Source organism: Aphidius gifuensis, linkage group LG1 (assembly GCF_014905175.1).
Source record: "Aphidius gifuensis isolate YNYX2018 linkage group LG1, ASM1490517v1, whole genome shotgun sequence".
In the NCBI taxonomy this organism is placed as follows: Eukaryota; Metazoa; Arthropoda; class Insecta; order Hymenoptera; family Braconidae; genus Aphidius; species Aphidius gifuensis.
In genome coordinates, this window is record NC_057788.1 from 31,074,831 (window position 1) to 31,087,218 (window position 12,388).

General features: G+C 22.4%; 3 protein-coding genes across 4 annotated transcripts in view; 1 reads left to right on the forward strand and 2 right to left on the reverse strand.

Annotated features, from left to right (window-relative positions):
• Positions 1-148: 148 nt before the first annotated feature.
• On the reverse strand, positions 149-1,782 carry LOC122860435 (putative uncharacterized protein DDB_G0277255). Of its 2 annotated transcripts, none has more exons than XM_044164252.1 (4): positions 1,507-1,782; positions 1,238-1,432; positions 678-1,138; positions 149-582 (listed from the first exon to the last, which is right to left on the reverse strand). In XM_044164252.1, exons 1-4 carry the CDS (start codon positions 1,610-1,612, stop codon positions 286-288), a joined length of 1,059 nt encoding a protein of 352 aa, XP_044020187.1. In that variant the 5' UTR covers positions 1,613-1,782; the 3' UTR covers positions 149-285. The 2 variants fall into 2 exon arrangements, with proteins under 2 accessions (XP_044020187.1, XP_044020186.1); XM_044164251.1 differs by having other exon boundaries at positions 1,205-1,432; positions 1,507-1,756.
• On the reverse strand, positions 1,739-5,077 carry LOC122860433. Its single transcript, XM_044164248.1, has 5 exons — positions 5,015-5,077; positions 3,603-3,720; positions 3,299-3,529; positions 2,546-3,222; positions 1,739-2,468 (listed from the first exon to the last, which is right to left on the reverse strand). Exons 2-5 carry the CDS (start codon positions 3,706-3,708, stop codon positions 2,286-2,288), a joined length of 1,197 nt encoding a protein of 398 aa, XP_044020183.1. The 5' UTR covers positions 3,709-3,720; positions 5,015-5,077; the 3' UTR covers positions 1,739-2,285.
• Positions 5,024-12,388, forward strand: part of LOC122860420 (probable serine/threonine-protein kinase clkA) — a 32,289-nt gene continuing 24,924 nt past the window's right edge. Inside the window, exon 1 of the mRNA XM_044164228.1 lies at positions 5,024-5,787. The gene's annotated coding sequence lies outside the window, so the exon portion shown is untranslated. The remainder of the gene's footprint in view (positions 5,788-12,388) is intronic.

The following is a 12,388-nucleotide window of genomic DNA, read 5'->3' on the forward strand; positions in this document are numbered from 1 at the left end:
ATAATTGAATTGTATATGGATTAAATCGATTATATACTTTAAGTTACTTCACGCATTAAACACGCTTATTTATTTAATAATTAATTTATAGGTTTTAAAAAATTAACCTTTTGTATTTATTAAGATTATTAATAAATAAAATTTTATAGTTAAATTAATAATAGTGATAATATATTTTAAAATAAATACAACAACATTATAATATTATTTTCAAATTTTCATTTATTATTATTTATTAAGTGTTTATTATCATCATCATCATAATTTAATTGTATCATATTATAGTTACATTGGTCTTGAAGTACCTTCATTATTGGCACTTGTTGTGTTATTTAAATCAGTTTCATTATGTGCAACTGTATCATTTGAATTTAAAGCAATCATTTCAGTTGTTGGTGTTATTATTGTTTTACGATTTTTACGAAATGAATTACTATTTACATTAATATTAGTATTAATATTATTATTTTCGTTTGATGACATGTCATTATTTTTTCTGTATGAATTTTTTTTACTATTTTTTAATTCACCCATTTGTCTTTTTCTTTTGGTATCCTTCATTCTTGAGCATACAAAGACAACCTATTAGAATAAAAAAATTTAAAAAAAAAACACAATAAAATATATAATGATTCAATCGAAAAAAATAATGATTAAAAAATATAATTAAAACTTACTTTGTTTTTACTTTTACCATGTTCTTGATCATAATTATCATCAATGATATAAGTTGGTGAAATATTATTGTCATCATTTTCATTATTATTTTTTTTATCTTTTAATAATCTTGATATTCCTTGTGTGTTTGCTGGATTTTTTTGTTGTTTATCAGAAAAATCATTATCATCAACATCAGCTGATTGACCTAGTGAATTAAAATTGGTATTTGTATTTTGATTTTTTTGTTGATCAATACGATATCTTGGTCTTGGTGGTAATGCTGATGGTGATGGTTCTCTATCAACTGATGGTTCTTGTTGTTGATTAGTACCTGATGGTGATTCATCTTGTCCATTAACATTGTTTCTGCGATTAAGCCATGGAGGTCTTTTATGATTTCCTGGGAAACCACCTGGTATATCTCGTTCATCACTTGCCATCCATTGTGTCATTGCTCTTGCACCACGATTTTTACCATCTATATTAAACATAAATTATCAACATTAATATCATTATTTTTTTTCAATATAATTATTAAAATTACCATGTGTTCTTTTATTTATTGATGGATATTTACCACTGCAGTGTTTTCTATTAACATCTTCAAGTTTATTCATCAGTGTTTTCATGGTGCCTATTAAATCATTCATTATTTTACAAGAAATACATAATTTGTTTCCATCTTCATCAACATCATCATTGCCATCAATTCTATTTATTAGCTCATTATTTTTGAATTCTTCTTGATTAACATCACGATGTAATGATGTTGCTAAAAATAAAATACGTATTATATAAAATATTTATTTTAATTTATTAATTGATTCAAATGATTTATCAACTTACCATTTGTTAGCTTGACATTGTTAAATATACCAAAAAGCAATACAACAATAATTTGAATTGAGACAAATGATTGATTGAATACTGATGACTTTGATACTAGTTTCATGTTGACTGTCAACGAGTAGAATGATCAATACAAAATTATTGCAATATATTTTATTTGAGTAATATCATTGTTGATATTCTGATAATAATAATTGAGTTGGTTTTTGATTAAGCTGATTATATATTTTTAGTTACTTCACGCTTTAAAACATGATTATTTATTTAACAATCAATATATAGGTTTTCAAAAATTAATCTTTATACGATGCATAAAAAAAAAATATTAATGTATATTAACAAACCATATTACTTTGGTTTTTTTTTTTTTTTCAAATGAAAAGGAAAGAGAAATCAAACAAATTTACATTAAAACGAATCGATTAATAAATGAATGAGACGTTAATGTCATTCATTTAATATTTAATGAGAATTAGATTTTTAACTATTTTATTTAATTGATTTATAATTGGTTATTGTTGTTGTTATTATTGTTTTTTAATTATAAAAATATAGGCCATGTGTGTAGAGAAAATTAAAACATAAATTTTGTTTTTATTTTTAGTTGAAGACATAAATTATTCACACGTGTTTCTGAAAAGAAAAAAAAAAAATGAATACATATTTTTTTATAGCTTTTATTTATTATTTATAATATTGATTAATTTATTATGTTGTAATTTTTTTATTTTTTAAAATTGTTAAACAATTTTAAAATTAATTTATTTGAGATTTTTTTAATTCATAATATTATTTAAATTTATATTTGTATTGATATTAGTATCATCATCATGAAATTTTGTATTTTCTTTATTTTTTTTGGCTTTATTAATGCGAGTTGGTTTATTATGACGACTTTTTAAATCATCAGTTTGTAGATGTCTTCTTGAATTTTTCATTTTAGAACATAAAAAGAAAACCTGATGAAAAAAATGATTTATCATTAAATTAAGATGATGAATTTAATTAATAAATAATAATTGATAAATCAACAAACCATGTCTTCATTTTTATAATTTTCCAGTTCTTTTTCATCATGAATAACAATAGTTGGAATATCATCATTTTCAGTAATCATAATATCCTGTTCATCACGTGGAAATAAATTATTTAATGTTAATAATTGTGATAAACTATCAAATTTTGTTGATGAAAGTTTATCATTATTTTCTTGTTGTGTTGTTGGATCTTTCCATTGTCTTGATGGTAATGATGATCTATGTGTTATCAATGGTATTGATGGAGCTAGCCCAACTGGTAATAATGATGATACAGGACGTAATATATCACGAATTCCATCATGTGTACTTTTGATAAAATTTTGACCTTTCCAATGTCCAGATTGTTCTTCTTTTTCGACATTTAAATTTAAAAATTCCAATGGATTTGTAATATTTTTTATTGGAACCAATCCTCTTCTATTACCACCTCTTGGTGGTCCAAATGTTGGACCTCTTGTTGGAAATCTTGGCATTGGTAATGCTTGTGGTGGTGGTGGTACTGGTCGTCCACCTTGTCCAGCTTGTCCACCTTGTCCTGGTGGTCTATAACGATCATTAACATCTCCATTTTTACCCCTCATAAAATCAGGACTTTTCCAACGTACTTGTGGATATTGTTCTTCATCATTGTCTTCTAAATTTGTCATTGCTCTTGAGCCACGACTTCTAGTATCTATCAATCATATAAATTATACTTAAATTATATCATTTACATTATTTTTTTTATCCTTATTATTTATAATAATTACCTGATGATTTTTTTTCAATTGCTGAAAATGTAGCTGAACAATATTTTTTACTAACATCTTCAAGTTTATTCATCAATATTTTAATGGTGTTTAGCGAATCAGTCATCAATTCACAGGAAATACATAATTTTTCTTCGCTAATATCTTCATCATCATTTTTGCCATCATTGATATTTAGTGGTAAATTATTTTTGCTTTCTTTTTGACTAACATCATGTTTTAATGATGATGCTGAAATAAAAATAATAAAATCATTAATTAATTTATAATTTACAGAATAGATATAATTTACAGATCAACTTACCACTTGTTAAATTGACATTGGCAGAGAGACAAGAAATCAAAATAACAATAGTATGTATTGAGACAAATAATTGCAACAATAGAGATAATTTAGTGACGAGTTGCATGTTGCTTGTTCACTTGTAGAACGAACAATAAACAAATATTTAAAATGTAATATTAGTTAGTAACATTTAATAACACACTTTAGATAATAAAAATTGAGTTGCATTTTGATAAAGTTAATGATATATTTTCACCAAGTTAGGGTGTTAAACACGCTTATTTATTAAACAATAAATATGTATATAACGTTTTAAAAAACTAATCTATGTGTTATACGATGCATTAAATTAAAATCAATGATGAACTTTAATAAACAATATAACTGTATTTAAAAATAAAAATTTTGTCATTAAAATAGATTGGATAAATAAATAAATGACATATTAAATTTACTCGTATACGTCAAATAATATTTATTTGATTAACAATTAAAAATGGAAAAAAAAGTAAATAACAAAGATTATTAAATAAAAATAAATGCGGTTAACAATAACAATAAAATAAAAATATAAAATTAACAATAAATAAATAAACAAACAATTGAATAACTAAATTAAAACAATTAACTAAATAATTAACTGACTGATTTAATTAATAAATAAACAAATAGATAAATTATATAATAAATTAAATTTCAAAGTCAATTATTTCATATTGTGCAGCTAAAAAAGTATCTAAAAAAATAATTAAATAATAAAATAAATATTTAAATGAATAAATAATTAAACAAATAAATAAATAGTTAAATAAATTTTTATAATATTAATATAATAAATAAACAAAATAAATTTTTAGTTACAAAATTTTTTTACAAATAAAAAATCAACTAAATAATACAACTATTATTGATCAATTATAAAATATAGGTCATATTTTCATGTACATTAAAATCCATTACAATAAATTTATCTATTTTTACTATTTAACACTAGTAAAACCATAAAACCCTCTCTTCCATCAAAAAAAAAAAAAAAATCCTAAAAATACACATTTAAATTTCAAAATAAATTCCCACAACCCGAAGTTATCTGCGCATGTAAAAATTCATAAAATTCAACCAATCAAAATCAAGCAAAAAAATATATCTATCTACACTTCGAGTCAATTCGAGATATTCCAATTCGATAATCGACTTTTACTATTTTCTTTTTTTATTATTATTATTATGAAAAAAAAAAGAAAAAAAAGTGTAGTATAGGATATGCATGGTACAACAGCAACAAAGCAAAAGCGCCCAAGTGAATAATGTATATATAGAAGCATTATATATATATATAATATAAAATATATATATATGTTATATTATATTAACAAGTTGAGTAAAAGAAGGCAAAGCAAGGCAAAGGCACCAGGCAAGAGGCAACTCACCAGTCCTGTACAGTCGGCCGCTGACCCGCGCTCCATTCTGCTTTATTCAGTGGTGGTGTTCCTTTGTGACAATACTTGACATTATCCTTTTTTTAATTTATTATATATTATTTATAATAAATTATTAACAATTAAATTATCAATTCATTATTGTTGGCTCAAACAAATAATTATTACAATTGTTCAAAGATTTGACAGCGGTGTTTATTACAATTTGTTTATCAAAAATATCATTATAATAATTATTGTTTGATAAAAAAAAAAACGTGTTTGTATCCTGTATATATTTACTCCATATGTATGTAAATATTTTATGGGGGTTTTATGGATTCTTACAGACCCATGGTGTTTATAGTTTTTTGTTTTTTTTTTTGAGTGTTTTTTTTTTTTTTGTATTTTCATTTTGAAGTGATTGTTGTATGAACAAGTGAACTGGTTAAATTATCATTGACTGTTATTTTTTTTTTAAGATTAAATTATCAAGATTATAATGCTAGATACATAGATATATTTATTTGGGATTGTTATTATTATTTTTTTGATTTGTGGAGCTATTGAGAGAGTGTATTTTTCTCGTGGAGTTTTTTGTTTTTTGTATAGTCAATTTATATATCCTGTGTATATATAGATTTTTAAAATTGTGGCTTTTTTTTTTTTATACTATTTTTGTGTTGTGGTTGTTCATCATCATCATCATCATCGTCATCGTCATTGTAAGATTTATCTTTTGAAGAATTGAGATTTAATCAAAGACACAAAATTATTTTTGAATGGTGAGTTTTTTTTATTTATGGTTTTTTAATTTTTACTTGTTATGAAATAATGGAGTAAGTTGATTAATTAATTTTTAAATAAATCGATATATCAATTCACTAGTTAATTAATTATAAATAAATAAATAAATTATTTCATAGAAAAATATTGACACTAATGTTGATTTCTATAATAATAATAATTTTTTTTTTTGCTTTTGGAATATTTTTATTCATCAATAAATTATTTACTCATTTTTTCATTTCAATTTTTAATGATAATGTAATATGGTTAACTGATAATTAAATTATTCAATAGGTAAAATAATATAGAAACAAATTAAATAATTAACCAGAAAATATTTACGTTAATAAAACATTTTCCATGGTAATTTTTCTTTTTGAAATTACTCATCTTTTTTTAACTTCAATTTTTAATAACAATTTGATTGTATTCACTGATAAATAAAATAATTAAATATATGAGCTAATTAATTGACAAAAAAAAATGATCATTTTACTCATTTTTTATTCAAATTTTTAACAACGAAATTAATAAATAAACAAAAAAAAAAAACATTTTTATACACCCATATCAAACTTAAAATCTTTCAAATTAAAAATTAACAACAGTCAATTAATAAATACTAAAAATAAATAAAATTTACACAGAATAAAAAAAAAAATTCATAAACAATGACTAGATAAATCATCTGCTACTAAATGAATCAAAATTTTATTCATAATTTCTCATAGCCAATAAAACGTCATAACAATTAATTAAAATTTTAAAAAATACATTACAAATAATTAAACAATAATAATAATTAAAATAATTATAAAATCAATTTATCTCTCAAATATCTTTATAAAAAAAATCCTATATATATTTGCAATTGAAAATTAAAACCCACGGTATTATTTTAAAAAAAATTTATATTTTTTAACTGTTTGGCATAATTTAGTGCAACATTAAAACATGCAACACAGTGTCATGTTGTTTCTCCATATATGTTCTTATAATATATTTATTCGTTAACATTATGTACCTTTGAATTTCAAGTTTTTCAAGTTTATATATGTATTAAAATATAATATACAAATGCCTGAATCTGAGTCATCCTTTATCCTATTCACTTACATTTATTTCTTTTCATTTCACTTGATAATTGTTTAGTAGTTTATACACCCTATTATTATTATAAATACCACCTGCACTAAATTTATCATTTTATAATAATTAAGAAGAGAAGAAAAATTGAAAAAAAAAAAAACAAATTCTTTGACCGGTTGACTGTATGATTTACTGATTGATTGATGATACAAAGACACAGTTTGATACAACTTTAAAGTAATTTTTCATATACAATTTTGATTTATAAAGTTAAAAAATTTTTTTCTTTTTTTAAAATGCATATTGACATATGCAGTTGGTCCAGGGATATTATATCTACAGTCAAATTAAATTTACTGTATGTTTATTTATAATAAAACATATATTATTTAGTTTTTTTTTTTAAATTTTTTTCTTTTTATGAATATGAAAGTGCAACGGGTTTGTGTTACACAAACTTATGTGTGTATATTTATATATTTAATCTCACCTGGTGCAGTACGTGGCGAAATAAAAATATCGAAATGAGTATATTTTTCTTAATGCGTGAAATTGATTAAATTATTTTTATTATTATTTTTTTTTTTTATAATATTGAAACACACAAAGTGTTTTTTATAAATTTTTTTTTTCTCAATTTTTAATGGGTTGTATTTTAATTGTATAATTTTTGTTAAATATTTATTGGATATTGTTGTTGTAATTAGTATGTTATTTTCTTTGAAAGTTGAGAATTAATAATTAGTATTTAAATTTTAATTAATCGAGTTGATTTTTATTTCGAAATTAATATTATATCAATGAAGGAAAAATTTAATTAAATTTAGTTTCATTTTTTATCATTGAGTTTGGAATAAAAATTCAATGTTTAACAATGTGAAACGAGAAAATTGAATTTTATTGAATTAAAGATTATTTTAAGCTCTGGTAGGTCTAGAGAAATCATTGAATAAATAAATAAATAAATAATTAAACAATTAAACGAAGAATTTCATCTTTAAAAATTTTGTTCTGGCTTTGTCTTCGACTGAAAATTTTCATTAGATATCTAAAATTTATTAGTAATTATTATTGAAAAAAAAGGGGGCACATGTTTTATGTCTTTATTAAACATATGTCTTTTTATTTAGTTAAATAGAAAAAAAAATAATAGCTTTTTAATAAGTAAAGCATTTTGCAAAGGGTAAAAAACCTTAAGGTATATAATTTTTTTAATTTCTTGGTATTTTTTTTTTGGGAGTTAATTCATTTTTTTATACCCCTCGTGACGATACATGTAATTATTAATTTTGTGAGACAATTTAAGGCATGTTGTCTGTGTACAAGTCATGCTGACACATTGCTGACTGTATGTACATAAGACACACGTGCTGATATTACTTTGAATAATTTAATATACACTAAACGTTTTATAAATTCAGCATAACCAAACCGTTATCATCATCAAAAACTTAATAATTATTATACAAGTTATATATTATTTATAAATTTAACACATGTTATCGATACACACATCATGAATAATAAATTTTAACTTTATTATTTTTTCTTTTTAATCGAATGAGATATACAAAAAATATAAAAAAAAAATCTTTCAACTAAAAATGAAGATTTTATTGTCTAAATGATTTCATTTTTTTTCTCTCTTTTACTCTCTTTTTCTTTTGTTTAAATAATCAAAATTAATTTTCTAAAATTTCTCCAGATTTCTCCAAATTTTATAAAAATTCTCAACTAATTTTTAATTACTATAAAAAATTTTTAAAAGTTTATATTCTTCTAAAATTTACCGAGTGAAAAATCAAGAAAATGTTAAAAAATAAATCATGCAAAACGAAGACCCGTTTTATATTTTTAACAGACTTTTGCATGGTTAAAAAAAGTCTTTTAAATATAGTCACTGTTAAAAACTGCATGCACACAACATCCTCTTGATTTTTTAAAATTTTAATTTTATATTTCTAATTTAAAAGGATATAATAATAAGTGAGTGTGTGTGTAGTTATGGGGGCACTATTTATTATTCCGGGTTGAACATACACACACACACAAATATTAATAATAATAAATAATATTTGCAATACGTGTGTATAAACGCGTGTCGATAATAAATGCTTCAAAGAATCATACTCAAGGCTTATTTTTTTTACGGATGTGGTAAACTGCAACCCCTCATTTCTACAATATAAATATCTTACAAAATTATTATTCAACAAGTTTAATATCATAAATAAAATAAAATAATATTAAACCACAATTGCGTATAAATATTTTGTTGTTTAGCCAGTTTTTCTTTGATAAATTTACGCTTTTTCATTAACCCTCTAACAACGAAAAATAAAATAAAATTATAATATTAATTGGCTTGAAAAATTGTGTACAAAAATCGCAATTATTTTATTAATATATTTTTTATAAATACCATTAGAATATTTAGATAAAAAAAATTAAAATTGTGACTAGTGCGTGTAATAATATACACAGTTAAATAAAAATGAAAAAAGTATTATTGCACTGTCCAGTGGGAAAGTGTCATTGACATTTTGCCTTGCTCATTTATACAGAAGAGAAATATACACATTTACTTGAACGCACACGCCTTAAAATTGCAACAATTTTTTTTTACTTAGTGAGTCGACTTGACTTGGTGACTTCCAACAAAACTAGATATATATTTATTTTATTTTTCTACAGTTTTACCAGTTTTTATTTTATACTTTTATGTATTTTTATATATGAGCACTGAGATAATTATAGCATCACACCATCATGCATCCCAATGATTCTCTATGAACATTATTTTATTATTTTTATTATTACGCAGTTTGTTTATACAATAAAAATATTTCTTCCCCATGTGCACGCTATTTAAAAATGTATGTCTATTTTTAGAATACATTTATATACAAAAATTTCTCTCTCACAATTTAAATTATATGCTTAATATATATAGAGTCTTGGAATCAAGTCATATGTATTTATTCATATTGTAATTTTTAGCTTAGAGACAAAGAAAATACATGTGTGTGGGGATAAAGAGCGGAAGCTTAATTAAAATTATTTAAATGGTTTTTTTTTTATTTGAATTAAAACGTTTATCAGTTAATTGGATGGTTTTTTATATTTTAGAAATATAAATTATGTTTAATAATTAAATTTATAATGAAAATTAAAATATAGATTATTTAAAGTATAAAAATTATTATACTATTTATTATAAATAATTATTATTAATAATTTTTAAATTAAACGAAAAAAATTTTTTTTTTATTAAATTTCATATTTTTTATAATATTAATTGTAAATAATATTTTTAATAATTATTTACAAATTTATTTATATTAAAATTTATAAAACTATTAAATTTTATAAACCAATTACTATTAATTAAAAAAAAAAATATTCCCAGTAGTAAAAAATAAAATGAAAAATAAAAAAAAAACACAATTTTATTTATTTTTTAAAAAAGTTTAATAAAAGTACTTGCTTAATTTAATAAATTAAAGTAATAAAAAAAAAAATAAAATAAAATAAAATAAAAATTGCGGATGTATATATGTGGGTTGTAATTATTTTAGTACATCCCTGATGATGCACATGATGATCATGCCAATCAGCATGATCAACGAGTAAACCAGCCACCTCGACTCCACACCAGCTCTTGCCACACAAATAATGTCAATTGTCTTTTAGCAAAGCAATTACTACATCATATTATATTATAAAAAAATTTATTTTTATGTCAATTGGATATTGTCTATTATTGATTAACAATAATAAAAATATCGCATTATTATATTATACATTTATTTCGTCATATATACAGCAGATACAAATTATCGAAATTATTTTTTCTATCATTATTACTATCGTTAATTTTGTTGTTAAAACAATATTTATTTATTTAAATAATAATAAAATAATATTTATAATATATGTATGTATGTGTGAGGATATTTATTTTATTATTTTTGTGTGATAAAATTACAGTATATAATAATATGAGATGAAAAGAGGAAGAACATTGCAGCAGTGTGTGTACCCTCGTTGACTAAGTTTTGCTGACCTGTCGGAGTCTCTCCAGTCTGCATTTATTGTGCAAACCTGTTTTCAAGTGGCGTGTTCTCGCTTTATCTATATCCTCTTGACTTTTATAGTACTTTACAAGACTTATTTCCATTCATTTTGGACTCTTTTCTTTACCTCCTTTCCTCCCAAGTCCATCTATATATATATTAAATCCCAGCAACAAAAATTTTTTCCTTTATTTCTCGTGGCAATGTTGATGCTGCTGTTGGTGATGCTGTTGCACACATCAGTTGATTCATCAGCTGCTCTTCTCAGAATACCAATTTATTTTTCGTAAATTTCATTATTACTATTTTTATATTTTTATATACATTAAACAACTAAAAAATTCATTTCCTCCGGTGCTTTTTTCTTTGTTAATATTTATACTAAATTTGTTCGTCAAATGAAATATATATTATGGTTTTTTTATTTATATATTTATGTATAATTTAAGGGCGGATAAATTAATTAAATATTTTGTGGAAAAAGTTTAAATATAGCTGATGATGGCATACCTTGTAATATGCTTTCATGTACATATTGCAAAATTTAATATTTCCGAGCAGTCTCTCCCACACACACTTGTTCTTATTTCTTGTTCACCATGTTCCGTAATTATGTATACCTCATGTGCTTTTTTATATATATATTCTCTTTCAAAAAAAATAAATAATATATTTATAGAATTTTTACAGACAAAGAAGTATATGACAAATGTAAATTAAATAAATATGACCAACCAAACCAACAGTGGCAGTAATAAAAAAAGAAATATTTAAATTAAGGGTTGTCATTGTTGATGAAAAAATGATAATAATATTTTTATGAATATATATTGTTGTTATTTGTTGTTATTGTTGTTGAGTGCATGTTTATTAAATTTAAAAATTGAAAAAAAGAGAAGAGAAAAAGTTGTTTTTTTTTTATGGTATATGTCTTGAAGACGAAGACAAATTGACACAATATAAAAAATGAATTATAAAGAAAAAAAAATTGCAGAAGAAAAAGAAGACAAAGACAGGAAAAAGAAAGAGTTGTTAGTTGTATATTGGCGAGGTCGCCAGCCGTTAAAACGATTGGTTTTGGCCTCGCGCGCGCGCTTAAAATATAATAATAATTTTGAATCGTTGTTTCCAAGGCAATATTAAATATACACATATTATTCTATCAATTTTCATTTTTTATATTTTAATACTTATAAGATTTTATTTTATGTGGATAATTTAATTTTCGATGGGTAATTATATAAAAATTGATTTTATCAATTATTTGAAAATTACAGTTGATGGCTTTGATGCGCTGTAATCGAAATATTTCGATTTAAAATTAAATTGTTTTTCGAAAAAAAAATATAGTTAAGGATTTAGAAATAATTAGAAAAATACAGCTTAAATTTTTCATTGAAAAAATATAAAGTTTTCATTGAAGAAATATAAT

Bases quoted from the DNA above. Each gene is read 5' to 3' on its own strand.
- LOC122860433 (XM_044164248.1), bottom strand. From the start codon at position 3,708: ATGCAACTCGTCACTAAATTATCTCTATTGTTGCAATTATTTGTCTCA. The intron at 3,530-3,602 runs GTAAGTTGATCT...TTTTTATTTCAG, and splicing joins CAATGTCAATTTAACAAGTG to CATCATCATTAAAACATGAT. The intron at 3,223-3,298 runs GTAATTATTATA...TATGATTGATAG, and splicing joins AATTGAAAAAAAATCATCAG to ATACTAGAAGTCGTGGCTCA.
- LOC122860435 (XM_044164251.1), bottom strand. From the start codon at position 1,612: ATGAAACTAGTATCAAAGTCATCAGTATTCAATCAATCATTTGTCTCA. The intron at 1,433-1,506 runs GTAAGTTGATAA...TTTTATTTTTAG, and splicing joins CAATGTCAAGCTAACAAATG to CAACATCATTACATCGTGAT. The intron at 1,139-1,204 runs GTAATTTTAATA...TGTTTAATATAG, and splicing joins AATAAATAAAAGAACACATG to ATGGTAAAAATCGTGGTGCA.